At 37.9% G+C, this 24,406-nt stretch overlaps 1 protein-coding gene across 2 annotated transcripts; it reads left to right on the top strand.

Moving 5' to 3' along the window:
* The first annotated feature begins 454 nt into the window (after positions 1 to 454).
* LOC104216098 (peptidyl-prolyl cis-trans isomerase FKBP62-like) lies at positions 455 to 7,639 on the top strand. Of its 2 annotated transcripts, none has more exons than XM_009766058.2 (13): positions 455 to 803; positions 911 to 997; positions 1,499 to 1,756; positions 1,951 to 2,031; positions 2,135 to 2,215; positions 3,961 to 4,155; positions 4,628 to 4,717; positions 5,092 to 5,267; positions 5,935 to 6,057; positions 6,148 to 6,294; positions 6,711 to 6,838; positions 6,919 to 7,039; positions 7,363 to 7,639. In XM_009766058.2, the coding sequence occupies exons 1-13, from the start codon at positions 611 to 613 to the stop codon at positions 7,423 to 7,425; spliced, it is 1,743 nt and encodes a 580-aa protein (XP_009764360.1). In that variant the 5' UTR covers positions 455 to 610; the 3' UTR covers positions 7,426 to 7,639. The 2 variants fall into 2 exon arrangements, with proteins under 2 accessions (XP_009764360.1, XP_070028396.1); XM_070172295.1 differs by having other exon boundaries at positions 5,941 to 6,057.
* The last annotated feature ends 16,767 nt before the right edge of the window (positions 7,640 to 24,406 follow it).

Below are 24,406 nucleotides of genomic sequence, written 5' to 3' on the forward strand. Positions count from 1 at the left end.
ATGATTCAAAGCGCTAGGATTCTCGTACCAGTTACTTGGTGATTCCCAGTTCTCCCGGGGCATTATTATTACTTTATAGTCTTTTAGTATTTACATACAGTCATTGTTTTCAGTACTTCATTAGAGACTTCATAAACTAAAGTAACAGTTAGACAGAGTCTCAGGTTTTTTATGTTAAGCAATGTTGACTACATTTATTTTCAGACTTATTTTTAGTATTTTCGTTTTTTGTTTTATCATTCAGGCTTTCAGTATATTAGTACATGTTAATTTATCTTCCGCATATAGTATGTTATGATATCACATGTTGATTCAGCCAGCCAGTTGATTCACTCGATCAGATGTAGTTAGGCACCGAATGCTGTGTTACGTCCATGCCGGCGTGACAGCTAATCTTTTGTATTATGTTTTTAATAGTGTGCTATTAATGAAAGTAGCCCTTTCAGTAAACTACAGACAAGTGGCCCATACTCCACTAATCTTATTCGGTCACCACCAGTCCTCCGTTGGTTTTCACCGGCGCCCGATCTCCGACCACCGTATAAATCACTTCACAGAACACCCTATATTAAGCTATAAATTCTAACTTCTAAGTAAGCAGTAGTTAGAGATGGTGGAATTTTCTAGGGCAAATGCCGAAGCATTTATAGATGAAGATGATGAAGAGGCAGGGGAAGAAATAGAATCAGCACCACCACTCAATATTGGTGACGAAAGGGAAATTCACTCAAGTGGTCTTAAGAAGAAGCTTCTTAAGCTTGGACTTGGTTGGGAAACCCCTGAATTTGGTGATGAAGTTACTGGTAACTGCTAACCAATTTTCAAGAATTTGTTACTCTGTTCAATCAAAGATTAAACTTTTAAATAAAAATTTTGTACCCTTTTTCTTGTTTTTTCAATTGAGTTGCAGTTCACTATGTTGGTAGCTTACGTGATGGAACCAAATGTGTTTCGACTAGGGACAAAGGTGAACCTGTTACGTTCAAGCTTGGCGAAGGTCAGTTCTTGGTTACATATGTTTATTCCCCTTCATTCTAGTTTACTTCCTATATTGGTGTGCACTTGTTAATTACTAATAATGATGTCTAAAGTTGCTAAAAATGGTTAGAATTTATTATTGGCCATTTCTCTTTACCTTTTCTTCTTGTTAGAGATTCTAGGAAAAATATACTCCCTTTGTCCTAATTTATGCGTCATACTTTTCTTTTTGGTCTGCCCCGAAAAAAAAGACACATTTATATATTTAGAAATAATTTAGTTTTAAAATTTTTATATTACCACTAACGAGATGTTTATAACCACTCGAATGTGTATGACTTGTTTAATGTTTTAGATCACAAGTTTCAAAAGTATGTCTTTATTTCTTAAACTCCATGCCCAGTCAAACAAGGACAAAATATGGGACGGAGAGAGTATTGCTTTTGCTGATATTGGGTTTCTGCATCTATAATTTGGTTTCTATTTGTTAAGCTTAATTAGTTTGCTTTTGGTTGGTTAGAGAAAGTTGCCACTGGCGTGGATTGCGGAATTGTCACGATGAGGAAAGGTGAAATGGCATTGTTCACATTGCCCCCAAGAACTGGTTTTGGATCCGCAGACTTGGATGCAGTTTCATCGAATTCTGTAGTTCAGTTTGAGGTCGAGCTCGTATCATGGATCACAGTGGTAGATGTCTGCAAGGATGGTGGTATTATCAAGAAAATTATGGAGAAGGGGGAGCTGATAGGACCTCCTGATGACTTGGATGAAGTTCTAGGTACTTGAATGTGTTTTGTGTTTACTCCAAAAGAATTAACTGCAAGGAAACAAAAAGAAAAACAGAGAAGAATATTCGACCCAATGATGTTGCTGCTAGTGCCAGTATCTGCATTTATATGGTCTTGCTTGTGATATGTTTTGTTAGCTGTTTATAAATAAAATATCCTTGCTTTTTTCAATTTGATTTTGCAGTGAAGTATGTGGTGAGGCTGCTTGATGGTGTCATTGTGGCAAAAACACCTGAACACGGAGTGGAGTTTTATATCAAAGATGGTACCTTGGTATCTTGGCATTTGTGCTTTAGAATCAACAAACTTGTACTATCAGCTGTTGGTTCATTCCTTAGATTTGACTAACCTATTTTGTTTCCTTTTAGGCCATTTCTGTCAAGCATTACCAAAAGCAATCAAGACAATGAGAAGGGGAGAGAAAGTGAATTTAATTGTTCAGCCTCAGTGTACGTCTTTCCAACTCATTCTTTGCTATCATTCTTTCGGTTGGTAGTCGGGGTTCCTTTTTTGATGGGAGGGGTGTGTTTTAGGAGTATAATTCATAAATAATATGTTAGTCATGGCTAAAAAGATTAGATTATTTGTGAGTAGCGGACCTGGCAAATGTTTGACAATCTCAAAAACTGGTATTCCAGTTGTGGTTGAGTGCATTGATGCGTTTGGGTTGATCGCATTGAACCATCAGCTGTAGCCCACTCTCTATTCAGATGGAAAGATTGCTCTGTTTGGATAGTTTTATCATAATGTTAATTCTTGAATGGTATGTTAAGATTATCAGGATATCTAAATTTATAGCTAGGTTTTTTCCTTGACTCCATATAGGGAAGTTAGTACTGATTATTAGCTGTATTAGGGAGATGAATTGTGAGTTATTACCACTAATTGCATTTTTTGTTAATGATAAATTGTACTAAAGCGAATTGAGTGTAAATCAAGTGAGCAGAAGTCTTGATTTTCCCTGCTCACATAAGGCATGTGTTCCTATTGATGAAGAAAATGGTCCTAGATAGTTGTACCTTCTGATTTATTTCTAATTAACATACTGAGGCAAGAGCTGGCTGTGAGATCTTAGACGTAAAGTGCAACTAGAATCTGGGATCTGGTCATACTGACTTCTATTAGGTTTTTCCTTTTTGTTTGTAATCACTTAAATAATAACGGTTGAAGGTGATTTCTCATCCAGTGCTGTCTAGTCACCTGTTGATTTGGTAATGTAGCAGGAAAAACACGTCTTTCTTACCATTTTAATGGAGTCACCTTAATTAAAACGTTTAAAACTGTTTCTATGAAATGTATTTGCTCGTTTCTCCATTAATCAAGGGAACATAAATTAATTTCTTTTGCACATTACAATTGCTTATCATAAAGCTGTCGGATGGTTGGAGTTTCAGACTGTACAGTATGAAATAATTTCTTGGCATTTTAGCCATTTAGTTCATGAGAAAATTTAGTTCAGATTTACAAATTTAATGTTTTAGTCCTTTATGCTATATACCTTTTGTTAGTTCAAATATTTCATACTGTGTGTGCTCACTCTGACGACCTTAACAAAGAAATAGTTCACTACAAAAGGTCTACTGACCACATTAAGTGGAGAAGGTAGACATGAAGCAAGGAATCTACCAGGCATTCCTTTCAATTAAAGTATCAGCACATTTAAAAACACTGTGGCTATCTATACAATCTCTATTTTATTCGATATTGTTATCCTAAGGCATCTTATCTTCTACCAATTTATGTAGCATAAAGTTTGCAAGACATTGAACTTTTTCTGTAGATAGTATTTGTTAAAATGTACCCATTCTGTATGTGTCTTGTCCCATGTCATAAAAGACTTATGCTGATATAGAGGAACTGGTAATCTATATTCCAAAAGTCTATTTTTCTTTGATTGAAAAAGAAGAATAGAGGAACTGGTAATCCAATTTAAACATAGCTTGCTTCCTCGACTTATAGAAATTTCATGCTCTCACTCTGTTAATTCCATGCTAAATGCAAAAAATGTGCTCAAGAAGTCATGCAATCATTTTAAGTTGGTGTTGCTTTTCCTGACTTTTATGATAGAAAGATATTCTTCCATATCAGCCTGAAAAAGTTTTAACAGTTCTAATTTTTATGTTAGGTAAAAAGTTAAAGTTTCAACAGTTCTTTCAATTCTTAATATTTTCTTTTACCCCCAAAATCTTTGCAGATGCCTTTGTTGATGGGGGTAAGGATCCTGAAAATGGCTTCCCTTCAATTCCTCCAAGTTCAATTCTGAGTATTGATCTTGAACTTGTTTCTTTCAAGCCGGTGATAAATGTGACTGGTGATTTGGGTGTTTTAAAGAAGATTGTAAAAGAGGGGGAAGGCACTCTCACTGCAAACGAAGGTGCTGCTGTGACTAGTAAGTATGCAGAATTTATGTGCATTTTACCTGGTCGCCCTTGGGGTAATAAAAACAGATAGTTGACATAATGTTACTTATTCATAAAGGGTTTGGTAGCAGTGGGATCAGCAGAAAATTACATAGATATAGAGAACTATGGATGGCACTATGAGTGTGCATTTGGGTCATATACTGTCTATTTTACCCTTGATACAACACCAACAACGACCCAGTAAAATCTCACTAGTGGGTTATTTTACCCTCGATAATTTGTGAGATTTCACTTCTCTTCAAATGCCAGATTGTGTCCATCATCCTGGAAAAGGGGACTGCAAAGATGGAAATGTTACCTTGATCTTGCTCAGTGAAAGGCACACATATGTGTTTAGCTAATTTCAGGAGCATAACTGCAGAATTAGCTTATGTTTTGGAGATTCAGCTCGGGTATGGAAAATTTACTAACTATTTGGTCTTTGTTTCAAACCTCCAGTTAGATATACAACTAAGCTTGAGGATGGCACTTTGCTTGAGAAAAGAGGCTTTGATGGAGAGGACGCATTGAAGTATACAACTGATGAAGGTCGGTGCAACGAAATGAATTTGAAAAGTACCTATGGTTGTGATATATTTATTCTCATTATCCACCGGTACAATCATAAGATAATTAAGGTTTATTATGTTAAATTGAGGTTTTTGTGATACGTCCTTGGTCTTTTGACTAGAAATAAAAGTTATATCAGGTGCATTTCTTAGACGACTTTCTTTTTTATGAAATTTCTTAGACGATTTTCTTCTGAAAGCTCTAAACTCTTTTAGATTTTCTGTAATATGGACTTACTCTATGACGAAACCTTGCATGTATGCCATAAGTCTTCAGTGATGCTTCTGTACTTGTTGCATCTACGCCTACGATCTTTGGCTTGCTATGATTATATTGTACTGTTTTGCATGTAGAACATGTCGTTGCTGGACTTGACAAAGCAGTTACTACGATGAAGAAGGGTGAACACGCAATAGTGACAATTAAACCTGACTATGGGTTTGGAAGTACTGAAGTGAAGCGGGATCTTGCTATGGTTCCTCCTTGCTCAACCATAGTTTTTGAAGTTGAGATGTTGGAGTTCACAAAGGTATCTGATGGAAGTCTGTTTTATGCTAAGACATATTTGGCTTAGTACATATGGTTCAGCAAATGTAGGATTGGAACTCCTACCGCAGTGATATGTAAATGACCCAAACAAGTAGGCCGATGATCTGTTTGGAAAATGTAGTTAATTTTCAAGGATCGAGCATATGAAGAAACCTTAACATCACCCAATAGGGTACAGACATTATTGCTAGGACTGATTGATTAAGTCTGCAGATACATTGCTGTGTTTTTTTTTTCTTTTTGACAATATTTAGTTAGATCTTTTCTTTTAAGTAGACCCAAATAGTTTTCAGACTTGTGAGAATTTCCTGGTACACACTAGGGAACAAACTAGCCACTAACAAAAACTTTTTCGGAACATCCACGAAGGCTCTTCTGTCTACACCAAAAGGTCCTTTCTCTCGTTTGGTATATCTTGTGATAGTTCAGGTATGATTTGGTGCCTTCATTTCTTCTGTGGTAACCTATTTCTATCTGGAAAGAAGTTATTAGATGCATTATCTATGCCTGCATTTCAAGCTGATAGGCTTTGGTGGCAAATTTTTTATACTGCATAAGACCATTTTAATAAATTTCCTTGTCTTACTCATTTTGGGTTGATACATACAATTTTACAAAGTTCTAACTTTCTCCTTTTGGGGGACAAGGAAAAGGATCCTTGGGAAATGAATAAACATGAGAGAATCCAAGTGGCCCAAAGGAAGAAAGAAGAGGGCAATCTACTCTTTAAAAACGGAAAGTATCAAAGAGCAATGACGAAATATGAGAAGGTATCTCAGGGAGTTGGTCATCAATGTTTAGAATGTGCGACGTTTTGTTAGACGTTTTATTAATTTTTTTTTTGGATTTTTTCTGTTCAGGCTGTTGATTATATTAATGAAGATGGAACCTTTGAAGATGATGACCAAAGGCTAGTTAAATCACTGAGAGTGTCATGCTGGTTGAATGGTGCTGCTTGTTGTCTCAAACAAAATGATTTCCAGGAAGCTATCAAGCAATGTTCCAAGGTAATGTACTTAGGTAACAAGAGAAATCATTGGAGCGATGCTATTTTCATTTAACTTGGATGGATAGGCAGGTTTTGTAGTGTGACAAGAGTATGATCATGCGTGTTTCTATGTTGGGCTAGAAATGTGTTTTCTTTTGAAAGTATCATGGTTTTGCGTAATTTCTTCTCTTTTCTCTCCGTCGTCCCATTCTCTATCAGGAGCTGTTGTAGGTCTTCGAAATCCCTGCTGCTATGTGCTTCCCTTCGCTTTTTAATATAATTCTGGGTAGCTGTTTCAAATGCTGAAGAATGAAAAAAGCTTGATGCAAGTTTAGCTGATTAAAAGCAATTGTTCTTTTAATTTGCGATCTCAGTCATTTCAAATCCACGCAAGCAGGGCCTAAATTCGTCCTTTTCCTTTCTCATCGCTCGTAGGTCTTAGAAATTGAGTCCTGTAATGTGAAAGCATTATATAGGAGAGCACAAGCTTTTATGGAAACAGCTGATCTGCACTTGGCAGAATTGGATATCAAGAAGGCCCTGGAAATTGATCCACAGAACAGGTAATGCAACTTATGACTTAAAATATCGTTGGAGATTTTTTCTTTTGACTATATTGAATCAAAGAGTTCCTGCTGCTCAGGGAGGTGAAACTGATACAAAGGACACTAAAACAACTCCAAGCAGAGAGCAATAAGAAAGATGCAAAGGTCTACACAACAATGTTTGCACGCTTGTCAAATGAGAACTCTTCGGCAGCAAAGGTTTGTCGCTTGATCTCTACCTGTGGGAAAAAAAGGTAGTAATGATTCATAGGTTGAGAGAAAAAGGAGCAAATAAGGATAAAAGAAAATTAAAAAAAAGTTTTATGCATGAAGCTGAAGAAGTATAGAGTTTTCGAGCCCTTAATGATTCATTCTGTACTTGAAAGATTTTGGCTAATGTGAGCTCAAATTAAATATGTTAATCCTCCAAACCTAGCGAAACACAAAGTGTAGTATTTTGAAAATTCACTCTAGGATCAATCTAAGAAATTTGCCGGTCATCTACAGCGCAATTAAACTCTACTTTATTCCCTTTTTGGCAGAGATTGAAAGTTGAAGCGGAGAGCAAGATTGAAGAAAACGTTGGTGAGATGAACATGCCTTGACAATTGATTGAAAGTTGATTCTTGCTGAAGAATTGTACTTGTACATTTTCTAAATCTAACAGAGAGCATGTATAGACAAGGTAATAGAGAAATGTCACAGAAACGACGCATGTACCACTTGAAATATGTGGTTTCAGTTCTATTTTAAATGTAAGTTGACACATTCCCATTGTATAGTTCATTTGGATGCTGCAAGTTAGAAGCTTTTTTCCAAGTAGCCCCTATAGAATATGAGATATACCCTGCATATCTGGCTTGGCTTGTTGGGTTTTTCGTGCAAAGTTGCTAGTTTTTACCTGAGAAGTTTGGAAACTAGTGATAGACATATTGATAAAAGCTACTGCACTATGTAAGGTTTCAGGAATACAAGTGCCTTGCTATGTTTAAGAGATGGATGTCTTTTAATTCGAAACTCTTTGAATTATCACAACTTGTGAAACAAAGACTTCCATTTGTATGACAAACTGCTGGCTTGCCACTGGGAAAAGCACCAATATTTATAATAATAATAATAATAATAATAATAATCTCTTCATTGCACAATCTTTTTTCTACTAAATGCAATTATACTTTGAATGTATAGTCTTTAAAAGTATCACTATACTTTGCCCAATTTTCTAAGATATCTGCTGGAATTTGGTCATATGCCTCTCCCCATATCGGTCGGTAACAATTCCTGAAGTTTAGTCGAAAAGATAATTGCCAGAGTTAAATGCCTTTTCTTTGACTGTGACTACTCAAAGTTTATATGGAGCACATTGCTACACTGGATTCCTATTTGAGATCAATCAGAGGTTAGGAAGATGAAGTCAAATGGGCAGCCAAGAGAACTAATAACTCCAGGCGTCATTGGATTCCTATTTGCAGCAAGGGTACATCAAATCTGGTCTGAGAGGAATGCAAGAAGATTCAGCAATCAACGAAGGTAGCTGATAAAGGAAATTATAGTACAGCTACATACTTATGGACAGAAAATTAGCAAGTAGCATTACCAGCTGAGAATAGTTACCCAACATAACACTAAAATGTAGAGATTGTTATCAATGGATAGTTCCAGTAGTAGATTGGATAGTTGGATAGTGGACAGATAGAATAGTTATAGTTGTATGAACCATTGACATACTTGGTTAAATAAAAATTTTAAGTTTAACAAAATAAAAATAAATACAATTCCTGAAGTTAGTAATTGATGTAATGTGAGAATCAAGGCACCCACATTTCCTTAAATACATTTTAGTCTAGATGCAATTTTGAAATATTTGAACACAAATTAGATCCTATTTTGCTCCTAAGTTGTATACCAGATATTTACATCACACAGGCCAAGTGTTAATGTCGCAAATATCTGATGCAAAAAACTCATAATTTCAATTAAAGCGATATGGCTAATGGATCTCTCCGGTCTACGAGGCCTCCTCGCCTCCCTGTCCTCTCTTTCTTGACCTCGCCTGCCCTTTCTCTCTCCTAGCCTCGTCTGTCCTCTCTTTCCTGATCCCACATGCTCTCTATCCGGCGAGCGATCCCTATCACCTGCTGAAATGAAACATTCGACTCCAACTCCCGAGCCATGATGAACCAAATATCATGCCTGAGCCCCTTAATGAACCTACGGACCCGCTCCCTAACTGTAGCGACCAAGGCAGGTGCATGTCTAGCCAAATCATTGAATCTAATGGCATACTCCGATACTGACATAGTGCCCTAGCGCAGCTGCTCAAACTTCGCGCGCCATGCGTCCCGAAGGGACTGAGGTACAAACTCTCTCAAGAACATCTCTGAAAAATTAACCCATGTAAGTGAAACTGCATCGGCCGCGCTACCTAACTCATATGCCCGCCACCACTGATAAGCCGCTCCCTTAAGCTGGAACGTAGTAAAAGCAACCACACTCGTCTCCACAATACCCATAGTGCGGAGAATGCGATGACACTCCTCTAAAGCCAAACCACTGAATGTAGGAGGGTCATATTTCATGAACCTTGCAAGTCTAAGCTGCTCTTCCTCCGATGTGGTTGCCCTGACCACAAGCTGAACTGGAACCACAAGCTGTGTCGCCATGATACCTAGAACCTGACTAACGTGAACTTTCTGTTCTGGAGTGTGGGCGGCGGGAGTCTGAGTTCTTCCCCCGGTCTATGAAGTAGATGGAGCAACCGGAATCAACCCCACCTGAGCCAATGTACCAAACATGCTTAGGAACTGTGCCAAAGTCTCCTAAAGTCCGGGGGGAACAGCAGGCGCCTTCGGTACCTGCCCCCAACTGGAGCTACTGGCGGCTTCTCAACTACTGCTCTAGTAGGTGATCTAGCTGCGACACGTGCTCCTCGTCGGCCTCTGCCTCTGGCGACACCTGCTCCGAGAGCAGCATCGTCGGTAATTGTAGCTCGTGTCCTCACCATCTGTGATATAATAGAATGATAAAAGCTTAAATTCCGAGATCAGCAGACTCGCATGATAGGAATGAAAGGAGTGAAACTGTCCTAATAGTTCTGTAGCCTCTCGAAGATAAGTTCACCATAAAGTTAGATAGGTATTCTTGCCTCAAGGCTCCTTATCAAGAGGCTTACACCTTTCAGTATGCACATGATCTGCTAAAGACCTCACATTTACTTATCATAAGCATGATGAAAAGTTGAGTTCCTCTGACTCAACTCTTCCATAGCCACATTCAATCTCTTACCAACTATATTTCTGGATGTAGGCATCATCGTATTGTGAATAAAATAGAGTGTAGGAAACCTAGTCCTTGCAACTGAGCTCTACCACACGATCTAGAGTAAGAAGAAAGAGTGATAATCCTAAATGCCCCGTAGCCTCTTGCTTATAAGTGTGGTGCACGACACACCCATAAACAAGACTCTGCTAGACACGGCTTGTAGACTCCCTAGGACAGAACTGCTCCGATACCACTTTTTTAATGACCCAAACCGATGGGCCGCGACCGGCACCCAGTACCTTACTCAACTGGATATCTACGTAACATATATTTTGTATCATGCTATCATGGGTAAATGAGCCAGAGAGGCTATCGTGAGATAAGTAGAATAAAACATGGAGAAATACTCGACATTCGACGATCCAACATGTAATCCAAACTTATACATATGACGTACGGGCCTATAAGTCCGACATGATCCTTTATATACTCAAAACATAGGCCGACAAAGCCATACAAAAATCCGTGGACATGACATCTGTCTACAAGCCTCTAATAATACGTAACATTGTAAAGGTCGGGACAGAGCGCTACCAAACCAATCAATGCATATACTAATCATGCTGACCAAACAAGCAACTCCGAAGCAAATGGAGCGCATCAATATCTTCCGCTGAGCTGATAGCCTACTTGGAGGGCTCTCGGCCTGTCTATCGGGACCTGCGGGCATGAAATGCAGCGTCCCCAGGCAAAAGGGACGTGAGTACGAATAATGTATCGAGTATGTAAGGCACATAAATAAGTAATAATAGACATGGAAGAAATATAGAGTAAATAACTCAACCTGTAAGTCCGAAAAACTTTGTAAATCATGAAATACTTATAGTGTCATGCATATGCATATGAATGTCATATCGTGCATAGATACATGTTTCATAACATCATTAGCCTCTGAGGGCATCCCATCATATCATCTCGGCCACTTTGGGCAAAATCATCAACGTATACCAGCTAATCAGGTGGTGGTGCGTATATAATGTTGTAACCTTTTCCCATATCCCATATACATATAAAATACATATATAGTATATAATACCATCTGGTCATGGGTCAATGTACATGAATGCAATGCATGAGAAGTACGTTAATAAAATCTTTCGGAATGTCATAAGACCATTATGTCTTTGAGTAATATCATGAATTAAACTTTTTCAACTTACGTATTTTTCTGGGACCCATGAACAGAGGATAAAATAATAGGACACATGGGAATTCAAGAATGTAGGCCTTTTTAATACTTCTATGAATAGAGTCATTTATGGAAGTTGTGCATTTGCTCGTTTTGTTTGTGTAGTATGGATCATGTCAAAAGAAAGAAGGGATAGCCTTAACATACCTGAGGCAATTCTCTTGACAATCCTTCTAACACACGTTAATTGTGACAACACGTAATGGCAGATCGGAGTAGAGGAAAATCTGTATGATATTCTTGAGAAATATTGCACCGTACTCCCTTAATATTACAAAATCTCAAGTTGCTAAGGTGATAAGAAATCTTGCAAATCATGTTGAAGCATTTTTGTGTCACGTTAATTAAACCCTTTGCAAAACACCTTGTTTGCTGAAGTATTTCCATCTATGACTTAGTAAGTGTGACTTTCATTTGGTGAGGTTTTTTGTTACAAACTGTTTTTGGTTAGGAACACTTTGAGTCATTTGTCTCACTTTAGATGGCTTTATTGTTCATTTCCTTACAATTCAATCCAAAACAAAGTTGATCCTAAAGTTTGGCAACAGTAAGAGAAATATTTATTTAGTCACTAGGCGTTGGGAAGCCTTTTGTATTAGTGGGTGAGGTCCCCACTTGTAATGACTAAGTCACAAGATTCCTCCAAATGTGACACCTTGTAGTAATGACTAATGAGTCATTAATTTGAATTGGAGGGGCTGCCACATCAGGGATTTAAACTTATCCAAAATTTCACCCCTTTTCCTTAATCAACTTATTAATCCCCCACCAATCCAATAATTAATCAATTACCGACATAGTTAAGAATTATCTCAAGTTACTTAAAATACTACTCACTTTTATTCACCTTACTATCATGGTTATGTGGTACCTTGTATGGTACTAGTCCATAAGTACCAGGTATTTTAGCTCAGGCCGTATTTTATCCCAAAATATCAAACTTCGATGAAAATTCACTTTCTTCGATTTGCTTACCCTCTCACCTTTACGAATTTACTCATCACCTGTTTGAAATAGCATAATGCTTGTAATCTCCAAATAATATTGTCCTTGAACTGACGTCGATTATCTTACGATAAATTTCATGTATAATATTACAACGTGTAACATCATCGTAATATAATACCGCAGAGCATAACGTCATCGTAATATAATAATGCAGGGTGTAACATCATCGTAATATAATATTGCAGGGCGTAATATCGACCTGATACCGCGGGCTTTGGAACATTCGTCCTCGAACGTTGACTGATGCACTTATTATTCTCATAACCCATAGCTCTTGCGAATACTTTAATATTATCCTTTCCATTTAGGAAACTAGTCTTTGAATAAATCCCAAGGCCTGGGCATTCCCCCTTTTAAGCCTCTTTTCACACCACGACTTGTAGTCAGAATACTTCTAATCTCGTAACCGTTGCCATCTTCTATCATGTAGACTGTACGAATCTAAACTTATATGTGTGCCTATGCGATGCTTCTTTCCCCTTTCCTCCAACTCTTAGCCAATCTCTAGGCCTCACTTTGTGAACATATACAAAATTATGTCAAGCTGTCCCTCTGGGCGTCATTAGCTTTACTACATCTAAGTAGGCCATATTATACCATAACTCATGCATCGATTCATCATTACTGAGGTCTGTGACCAAACTCCAGGTTACTCTCGTTGCTTATCCTATATGCATAAAGTGAAGTCTTCTAACACTTCTTCATTACTGTTCATCTTAAGGCTGATGGCCTAATCTTATCTCGTACTTTGTATCTTTTATCCATCCATTGTCGATTCACCTCAATGTTGATCTACAATCTTCCATTGATAACTTGAAACTTCTTACATAATATATTGCCACTAGGGCTTACGTTGCATTATGGAATATTTGAAGTGATTTTTCTGATCCACCTGGATGATACGATATTATACTTCCATAACCATATTTCATAGCATCCCAATGTGACTTACCTTACGTGGCTATTTTAATCCTGTCCAATTCATAAAATCTCTTTCTTTTTTTTTTTCTTTTTTCCGTCAGACCATTACTCAATCGAAGGCCCAAACGTCGTCATTTATCTATCATAATCACACCCCCATTCTACAACATTCCATCTCTTCTAAATGTTATTAGTCTTAGGCTCATTTGAGTTCATTCAGGCTATAGTGAGCTTTGTATAACTTAGAGAAACCGTCTACTCTTCTTGTTTTCATGGGCTTAATCCTAAGGACTTATCCATTTTCTTATCTTCTAACTCGCCCGTTCTTATCCTTACTCCTGTCTTCTAGAACCTTATCGCTCTATCATACTTTAGCTTTCAACCTTCCTTCAACTTGCTTGTACCATAGATCTCCTCGTGTTATTTTAGAACATCAAGAGAGACATCACATCGTCTCTAACTCATCTTTACCTTCTTAACTAGATCTCTCGATATTTAAAAACCATAGGTTGGAAGATATGCCACTGATGACGCTGCTATCATTCTTGGACACTGAATCCTAGTGTTTCTAGCCTTTTGTCCAAAGTGGACAATTCACAACCTTCTGCATTTGAGTATCTCGTACGTTGTTCACCTTTACTTTACTTGCCTTAAAAATCTTATATCACATTTACGTACGTATTTCTCTTGCCTTGGGCGATTCTTGGAGGGTTTCAAGAGGGGGTTCTCATCATCAACGATAAGGTAAGCTATTCCCCCTATCTTGAGTTAAATACATTGATTATGTACGGATTTGAGCATGAGATTTGTAGAAACTTGGGGTTTGAGGGAAAACCTAGAAATTAATATTCTTGGATTTTGACCTAGATTTTGGGTATGAAATTATGAGAAAATCATATAGTTGAGTTCGTGAGTTCATGGGTAAAGTTTATATTCAAAAAATTTAGGAATCCGGTCACGTGGGCCTGAGGGCAATTTTGTCAACTTTTCGATCAAGGTTAGGAATTGCTATAAATTGGATTGTAATGAGTAATTGAACATGTATGAATGGATTTGCATAATTATTGGCTAGTTTTAGAGCATTGTGCATCGATTTGAGTCTTCAGAAGGGCGTGGAATGCCGGTTATAGATCTTCGGAGCGAGGTGAGTCTCCTTTCTAACCTTGTAAGAGGGAATTGTCCCCATAAGTGAGTTACTTGGTTGTGTGCTCCTATTTGTGGGGGCTACGTACGCATGAGGTGACGAGAGTCCGTGCGTAGATACTATTATGCTATTTCCGGGTAGTCTAGGACCCAAAAGCATGTTGTACTTGGAAAAATTTGTAATCTTATTGGCGGTTTAAATTTCTTAAATTCTATCGAATTGGTAAATGAATTTCTAAAATGATTAAACTTCATTTTTCTTAAATCGTTAAAGAAGGAGAATTTGGATTTTTCTTGGATAGTTGTGTTACACCCCATATTTTCGTACATGAAAATACGCCATAAATAAATTAATGAGAGCCCAGAAGTGAGATGTCACATTCCGCAGTACTACATTACGATGATGTTGCCCCCTGTAGTACTATACGTGGAATTTTTTGTAAGGTAATTGACATCAGTCCAAGGAAAAGATTATTCGAAGATTATAAGGATTATGCTATTTCAAACAAGTAATAAGTAAATCCGTGAAGGTGAGAGGGGAAGCAATTCAAAGGAAACGAATATTCGTCCAAGTTTGGCATTTGGGATAAAATACGGGTCGAGCGGTATTTCGAGCGATAATACCCGATAATTATAAACTAGTACCATGCAAGGTACCATATGACCACGGTAGTATAAGGTATAAAGTATATAGAAAGTATATTAAAAATAAGTAAAATTTTAAGTAATTTGATGTAAATTTTAAATTATCGGGTAATTGGTTAATTACCGAGTAGCGGGGTATTATTTAATTAAATTAATTAAAAATTTTGGATGAATACTAAGGTGAGAACGTGGCAGCCCCCATTCCAAGAATTGGTGACTCTTATATTAGAAATTGAAAGGTGGCACAATAGTAGATCTTGTGGCTTAGTCATTGGAATGTGGGGCCACTCCATTTAAGGCATAAAACCTCTCAAATAGAGGTCTTATATGAAAGTGATAGGCAATAGATAGCTTCAGCAAGAGAAGTTAAATAACATTGTGATCAAATTCATTAAGAGAAATGGATTAAAAAAATTGGACAAGGTAAGCTTACTTCAAGCATGTGCAGGTTTCTCTTTGTTACATATCGGTAAAGAGATACACTGCTTGTGTATACAAAATGATTTTATAGGTAATGTGTATGTATTTACCACTCTTAAAAGCATGTACAGTAAGTGTGGGAACTTAGAAAAATGTGTAGAAGATTTTCCAAAGATTTGAAGGCAAATCATTAACTTCTTGGAATTCCATGTTCACCGTATTTGCCATATATGGACTTAGCACAAAGCAATTTCAGTCTTTCATAAAATGAGACAAGCACACGTCCAACCAGATGCAATAACTTTTATAGCTCTTCTATCAAGTTGTAAACATTCTGGTTTGCTCGAAAAAGGTTGGAAATATTTTGATCATACGAAGACGGATTTTTTTCCTACTCCGATCTTGCCATTACGTGTTCTTCGCAAAAGACGTGTGTTAGAGGGATTGTCAAGAAAACCGACTCAGGTATGTTAAGGCTAAGCTCTTCTTTCATTTGGCATGATCTCGTCATTACATTCATATCCCGGAATTTACGTATATTTTGCTAGTTTCGCAAATTGTGTATATTTTCCTAGTATTGTAAGTTATAATATTCTCCTTATCGGGACTTCATATTCAGTTGAGTATTTCCTTCTTCTAGTCAAGAGAGTAGAGAAGTTACATATATATAGTATTAAAAGTATTTTCATTACCATCGAGCTATAATCGATGGGTAGGCCCCTATTGGGCAACCGCTGATCAGATAATAAGTTATATACCGATCCTACTATGGCCAAGTGCTTATGAGCGAGACCAGTTAGTCGAGATACAGAGCCTAGTATGGACGAGCGCGTATGGGAAAGCCTACTACGATAGAGCAGTTATATATATACCGAGCCTACTGTGGCCGAGCGCGTATGAGCGAGCCCAGCATGGTCGAGATACAGTGCCTAGTATGTACGAGCGCTTATGAACGAGCCTACTACGGCAGAGCAGATATATATGTATATTGAGCCTTATAGGGACGAACAACTATTTTACTTAATGTATTGAGAGAATTGAGTTAGTATCAACAGGGAAGCATATCTTCAGATTATCTTTGACTTCCAGCTACTTGCAGTTATTATATTATCAGTTCAGTTTCAGCTTTTAGTATATTGCCTTACATACTTAGTAAATTATTTCGTACTGACGTCCCTTTTCTGGAGGGGGCATTTCATTTCATGCGTGTAGGTTCAGACAAACAGACGGGTAGACCTCCTCATTAAGTGTTGCCCGAGTTCAGCTTGATCGGTAAGCTCCATGCCTTTCGGAGTTGCCGGGTCTAGAGCCTTATGTACATCTTGTATATATATGTATATATGTTATGAGTAGGCTGGGAAGCTGTTCGATCATATTATACCATCAGTAGAGGCTTGTAGACATATCTTGTCAGTAGTGCAATATGATGGGCTTGCAGGCCTTGTATGTATATTTGGTTGGTTTGTCAGCTGTAATAGTTATGATGGCCTTGTCGGCCCAGTTATATATTGACATTTAGTCAGCATTCGTAGTTATCTTGCAATGTGGCCCATGGCCAAAGTATGACATCATATGTTCAAAGTCCCTTAGTTGCATGTTAGTACACAAGGATAGGAGAGGTACTGGGTGCCAGTCTGCCAAAGATGACAATACTACAAAATTTAGGCACTAGGTGCCAGTCTTGCCCCCGGGTTTGGGGCATGACAAAAGTGGTATCAGAGCAGTTCTGTCCTAGGGAGTCTACAAGTCATGTCTAGTAGAGTCTTTTTTATGGGTGTGTCGTGCACCACACTTATGAGCAGGAGGCTACAGGGCATTTAGGACTGTCACTCTTTCTTATTACTCTAGATCGTATGGTAGAGCTCAGTTGTATGAATTCAAATTCCTAACTTCTATTTTACTCGTAATAAGACGATACCTACATCCACAAAGACTGTTGGTAAAAGATATGGCTATGGAAGAGTTGAGTCAGAGGAACTCGACTTTGCATCATGCTTATGATGAGTAATTGTGAGGTCTTCAGCAGATCATGTGCGTACTAAAAGGTGTAAGCCTCTTGATAAGGAACCTTAAGGCAAGAATATTTATCCACCTTTATGGTGAAAGACAACCGCTCTCAAGAAGTAAAAGAAGCAAGGTGAAGAATGGTATGAGGCACCCAGTTAATGAAGATTATCAGTATTATAGTTCCGGCAGAAAAATATAAGCATTAAGAGTTACCCTCAATAGTAATAGAGATATGTACAATTGGCCGTACTTATCTCAATTATGCCCTATGGGGGCTAACATGTATAGTTTAAGAAAAGGACGGGACATTAGGACCTGGCTGGCATTATATTAAACCAAAATGGTGAATGAATTGTTTGTGTTAGTTGACATTTCTGAAGGATATTGCAAATGTGCGAGTAAATCTCCTTATGAGACACCCAGATGGTACACTTTAAAATAGTGCAGCCAGATAGGAGTACTACAAAGACATGCACTATAATCCTTGAAGGGATACATATTAGCTTAGTGTGTCTCGCGTCCCTAGTAGAGCAAGGATGTTGGGCAACCCAAAGAGCCATTGGATGGAGCAAAGGGAAGCTAAAAACGAAAGAATGTCGTATTGAAGTTTTCACAAGAAAAGGGATATGCAGAAATATTAGCAAAGTAATGAAAAGAGAGATAAGGAAGCATTATGAATAAGGTATGATACATGGATGAAAATGGTAGAGTGTTACAGAACCTATAGTCAAATGAAGGAAGAGACGAAAGGTGATGGGCCTTAAGACAACGAAAGAGCATAGGCCATAAGGTTATATCCTCATTTGGAGAAATAAGTTCGTGACTCCAACGCGACAACCAGAGGGGAGAGTTAATCCCCATAGTGACAAAAATTAGTATGGATTGGTAAACAAGATAAACTAAATATGAATTAGGGACTGAACGATTGGAAAATACTCGGCATCATGGGAATTTCAGGTTTCATTCCGACGGAAATAGAATGGGCCACAGAAGAAGATTCACGATGAATTCAGAGAAAAGTCATTCAGGGAGAAGATTCCCTAGAGCAAGCAATGTGAGCAAAGTTAAGCTTCAGAGACTGTATGTGCCAATTACGCTATGTGTCACCCTCGTGAGTAAGGGAATTTGTCATACTTTTTACAGGAGAATTTCCGCAAGGCGAGTAAGGATCATTGATGTTGAGAAACGACGCCAAGAATGAAGAGGGAAAACATCTATAGGTAGATCCTCATGGCTTAAGCTTTTAGTACACCCCTAAAGGAGGGAATATGGAGTGATATGACATTAAGTCAGAAGTAAGTGGTTCTAGTGACTATGTAATTGTGAGCACGTGATTTTTGCCCTATATTAATTACTCCCATAAATTCAAAATAAAACAATTTCTTCCATTATTTATATTTTGTGAATTTTTTGTGGCATTTTCTGTTAATTGTTTGCATATTGCCTAGGCATGTTATTTTATTTAATTAATAGAAAATACAAAAATAGGCTGCATTTGCATTTAGGATTTAACTTTGCATCTTTAAGAATTAATTAGTAATTAGGTTGCTTTATAAAAATGAAAAATCACAAAAATAGTTTATTTTGCTTTTTAATTTTGATTTTTGAATTTTGGTAGTTTTTCTTTAATTTGGTATTTAATTAGTCGTGATAATTATTATTTAGAGATTAGTTAGTTCAATTTGATGGGATAATTTATTTAGGAATTAATTTAGGTTTGTGTTTAATTTTAATTATAATTTAAAAGAAATTAAAAAAAATTAATTTGAAAAGAAAGAAAAGAATTGAATAAGAAAGCCTGGTTCTGGGTTATTTTCGTTTTAAATTCCCTAGGCCCAAAAATTTTGCCCTGAAACCCGTCCCATGTCTGGACCAGAGCCGCCCCAATCCGTTCCGCCCCATCTAGCAACCAGACGACGTCGTTTCTTTAAAAACAAATCCAAGCCGTCGAGGTTTCCCAGATCCAACGGTGGAGAGGTTAGGATTTTCTGATATAAAAATGTCCTAACGCACCCCTACCCCCTCGGCTCGTCTCTCATCTCCCTCAAACCCTCAGAGACCCCAACCAGACGCCACCTCGAACCGCCGTGAGCCGCCTACCAGAAATCGCCTCCACCGGCGGCGTTGCTCCGACTAACACCATTTTTACACCATCGACTCTTCTCCTTCTCCTCTTTCCAAATCTCCAAATCCCCACTCTTGAATACCAGCCTAGCCTTTCGGATCTTCAATCGAAAGTTAGACCAGAACCCTAGTTTACCCAATCGACTCCAAAAATACACCACAGAACTACCACGTCCCTCTCATTCCAAATCCCTGAACACTCGCCTTCGAATCATCTTGGAACTTCTCGAATTTCATATCGAAATTTAACCCTAAATCCCAATGATCAAATCGGCGGGCCTGTTTGAAGATTCAAGATTGTAATAGACTTTATTCGTGTGTTTTCACATTGAGAACACACGATTAAGGTCTATTCCGGTCAAGAAATCGAAGATTCCGTCGAAGTTTTCAAGTTTGCATTTATCCAGTTTTAGGTACTGTTCCAGCCTTTCTCTCTTCTTTTATGACATCATTCTTCTTTTTCTTTGACTCATCTCGGCTGCATGTGCTGTTCTGTCTCCTCCCCTCATTTCTTCATGATGTGTTCACTTTTCTTTCATTTCTTTTCTTTTCTATTTGATTGATTAGTTTAGGGACAGGATAGTTTATGTGTTTAGTCAATTAGTTCGTTTATTCTTTTTCCTTTGTTTGAGCCTTATTTCAACAGTTTTTTTTGGTCTTTTAAGAATGTTGATTAGTCTATTAAGATATGGCCGTTTGGCCAAGATTGAATTCGAATTGTGGAATCACAAGGCCCAAGTGGGAAATGATTCGAATGGCTTTTGAGCCCAGGGCTGGTTCAATCTACTGGGTCAACTTGACCCGTATTTGGTTGGAGGGGTAATTTTTAGGGTCATAAGGGGGTAGTCTAGGAAATTGGCCTAGGGAATCTCATGGTAACTGAACTAGGAAGCTTACTAGAAGCTGGGGTGGGGGATGTTTGTGTTAATTAATAAATACATTAAGGGTAGTTCAGAAAAAAAGAAAAACTAGTCAAGGACTAAGTAGCAAAAACCAAAATTCACAAAGGGCCTGAGTGCAGAAACTATTTCCTTAAGGTTGCCCTACTTGCCTTGCCTATAAAGGCATATTTTCTTGCCTTTCAAGGCAGAGTTTAAGAGCTAAAATACAGAAAAATAAAGGCAGCTAAAAATTCACTGAAAATTACTGTTTTTATTGAAACTCTTCTGAATTTTGGAGGTTTTCAATTTCTGAATCAACTTCTGATCCATCTGGGTTTGAAAATGGTTTGAATTATAAGTTATGGCTAATTTCTGTTGCTGTTGGCCTACTGCTGCTGCTTCATCTTAGTTTCAGACTAATTTTTGGTCTATTTTGCTGTTATTCAGGTACACACTTCTGCATTTCACCTAATGTAAAGCTTGAGTTGGTATCGAAATGGGAATCTGGAGTTTCTGAGTAGTAGTCACAATTAGTTGTGTTCATAGCTTGGTTTACTTCGTTTACTTGTTTAATTCCTAGTTTTATGGTACATGACATTTTGTTAGCTATTGACAGCTACTATGTTGTAGGCTATGTTTGGTTTGAAATGAGGGATAAGGGTTTATTTGATCTTGCACTTGATGAGTTAAATTGGATGACTGATGTCCTATCTGCATCTTTTATAGAGTTTCACTTATTGTCTTTCTAACTTTGAATAGGTGATTAGCAATTGGGATTCTGAACATTATATGCTATCTTGTCGTTTTGTTCTTTCCTACATATAAAATCTCGAGTTTGAAACCCTTGGTGAATGACAGTTAATTTTGTTAGATGGAATTATGTATAATGAGATGTTGGTTCAAATGCATGTTTCATGGTTGTGATTTGAATTGCAATGTTAGACCCTTCCTGATGTTGGTTTAGCAAACCTGAGTTTATTCTCCATTGTTCATTTCAGATCTGTTTTTTGCATAGATTAACATATAGTACAGTTCTGCCTTTGCTAATGAATGAGCATCTTTAATCTTGAAAAGATTTTGAATAGGGTTTAAGCTTGGCTTTCGGATTTTTGATTTTAGCTTTGTCCAATTTTTAGATTGAAGTATGAGTTCCGGTAGGAGTATAGAAAATCATATGTTTATCATATTCTATCACTATGATGCTATGCATACTGTAGATTGAGAGTAATAATGAATTCTAGATAAAAAAAAAGGACTACCGTTTGATTGTATTTTCGCATAGGAATCAATTGGCATTAAATATGTCATGGTATTTGTGAAAAAGAGGATCAACATTTGCTTTGACTCTCAGGCAACAATGTGACTTGCAACCTCAAACTCGAACAACTTACGCTTTGCACCATGTGGAGACTCGATCTCGAGTCTCTAAGTCTGTTGGAGCCAGTTTATCCCCAGTCTGGGCTCTCATTTGGGCCCAACGTGATTCTACTATAAAATTGTCAATCTGGGGCAGCCTTGCATTCGTAGGTTATGGGGCCTCACGCCCAACCCAAGTAGTCTTTAAATAATCAGCCTCTCCTTCTTGTGGCAATGTCATTTTTAGTTAGCTTAGGCAGTAACAGAATCCCAACTCCATTAATGTTCGGATAATTAAAATTCTTCGAATAGTGGAGGTGAGCCATATTAGATAACACAAATAATTTATGGCCCTCATCAGTTAGTTTAGAAACCTTTTGGAATAAATCGAGGCGTGCCGTGCCAAACAAAATCTCAATTGCATGGCCCTCGCTTAGTTAATTTTGTTTTACCCTTAGAAATTGAGGCGCGCCATTTTGCAAAGTTCCATGGCCCTTGCAAAGTTAAAAACGCGTAGTTGCTTTAGGCGCGTTGTTTCAATAATTTACCTTTCTAAACTCGGGTGCACATTTATGCGACCCAAATCCAAATCTCAACAATATTAGATGAAATGTGTCAAGGATCGCGGGTGAATTTATGTGATGCAGTTGAAGACATGTTTTGAATAACGTTGAAATTTTCCCTAAAAGATATAATTGGATAAAAGTGGTTAAAGAGTTAAATTGTACCATAGGTTAAAACATGTACTAAAATCAGATAATAGGCCAATTATAACAGTTGAGCGACCGTGCTAGAACCACGGAACTCGGGAATGACTAACACCTTTTTCCGAGTTAACTGAATTCCTTACCCGGATTTCTGTGTTCGCGGACTGTAATACAGAGTCAATCTTTCCTCGATTTGGGATTTGAACCGGTGACTTGGGACATCATAAATTATCCCAAGTGGTGACTCTGATTTTAAATAAAATAATCCCGTTTCGATTGTCACTTTAAGTTGGAAAAAACTCCCTTATATACACCCTTCTCGGGAGGTGTAGGTAAAAAGGAGGTGTGACAGCTCTGGCGACTCTGCTGGGGATCGAACCCAGAATCTCTGGTTCAGGGTTCAGAATTTGAGCTTAGATAAATTTTTATATCTGGCTTTATCTGATTTTGCTACGTTTGGGCCTAATGTGCTAAGTGATGCTTTTACTGCTTTGATATTATTTGAACTGTATATAAACTGCTACGAAACCCTTCTCTTCTCCCTCTTGAGGAGTGCACGCTGGTCGTGACTTCTTTCTGTTAGTGTCAAATCCCAAATAGAACGAGGTTCGGACAAGTTGCAAATCAGAATGATCTTTTGGTTACCGGTACGTAGCCCCCCCTCGGCTCGAGTTGTCCGCTCGGGTAAGCCAAGTTTAGAACAAATAAAGCCAGGTTTTTAAACCTAGTATAACAATACCTCATGCCGGATCCCTAGTAGGAATGTTTGTTTGCATCATGTGCATTTTGACTTTGGAGACTCAACATAGGGGTTGGGTCTGTCTAGCACAGGTGCACCCAAAATAAAAGACCATCCTGATGCATCTTACTGCTACTTGCGCATTTATTTGCTTCGAATTTGCATGCTGACCGGCTTTTGAATGAAAGGAGAGAATTTCGAAAAGAAATAGCAGGGTAGAGGGTTAAGGGAGTGAATCACCTGTTTTAAGAAAAACCAGTGTCCAAATAGCACTAAAACTCTGCCGAATTTTTGAAAAAAATAGAAAACAAATTGAAAAATGAGAAAGGAGTTTTGTTTTCAAAAATAGTTCATTTTATTTGCTCGAACTACGCCAGTCTGATTCCCACCGGATGTGGGATACGTAGGCAACCCCCATCGGGTTCAACTTCCTTTTTTGCAAAAATAGCCCAAAAGAACAAAAAATTTACTTTTATTTGAAAATAGTTAGGGTGGTGCCATTCTTGTCAGAAATAGCCGAATCTCCCTAAAAGGGCGCTGGAAGGCTGCTTTTGCAAGAACAACCGCCTGTGGTCATTTTTCAAGGTTTTCACCGGTTAGCCAACGCAGCCTTAAAATCTTCGTCTCCGAGGTGCTGAAAGCCGTACTTGCAAAATCGGATTTTACTTTTAAATGAAAAAAAAGAGAAAAAAGTGTCAATTTTGTCTTTGAGTCAAATGAGTCTTGATTTTTGCTTAATCACCCTAATAAATGTGCAGAATGAGCACGAGTCCAAGTTTGCCGATAACAGTTATGAACAAGATCCCTTTGGAGTTGCATATGTGATGGGAGGATCTGAGAAAATCGGAGCAAGATAAAGTCAATCTACATTTGGGAGGTCTCACGGGGTTGTTAAAAATCAGACCTAGGGGAGATATCATAAAGGCTTTGGTTACGTTTTGGGACCCGACCCATAACGTATTTTACTTCTCAGATTTTGAACTCACTCCGACTTTGGAAGAGACAACAGGTTATATGGGAAGTACTGAAGGGCTGAGACATAAGTATCTGATCGCTCCAAGAGCCGTTAACTCTCACAAATTCATGGATTTATTAAAGATAAGCAAGGGAGTCCCGTACTCCGAG

Source organism: Nicotiana sylvestris, chromosome 4 (assembly GCF_000393655.2).
Source record: "Nicotiana sylvestris chromosome 4, ASM39365v2, whole genome shotgun sequence".
Classification (NCBI taxonomy): Eukaryota; Viridiplantae; Streptophyta; class Magnoliopsida; order Solanales; family Solanaceae; genus Nicotiana; species Nicotiana sylvestris.

What these genes read in the sequence shown, in the direction of transcription:
- LOC104216098 (XM_009766058.2), top strand. Translation starts at nt 611, where the DNA reads ATGGTGGAATTTTCTAGGGCAAATGCCGAAGCATTTATAGATGAAGAT. An exon ending in ATTTGGTGATGAAGTTACTG is followed by an intron (nt 804 to 910) that starts GTAACTGCTAAC and finishes ATTGAGTTGCAG; the next exon opens with TTCACTATGTTGGTAGCTTA. An exon ending in CTATCAAGCAATGTTCCAAG is followed by an intron (nt 6,295 to 6,710) that starts GTAATGTACTTA and finishes CATCGCTCGTAG; the next exon opens with GTCTTAGAAATTGAGTCCTG.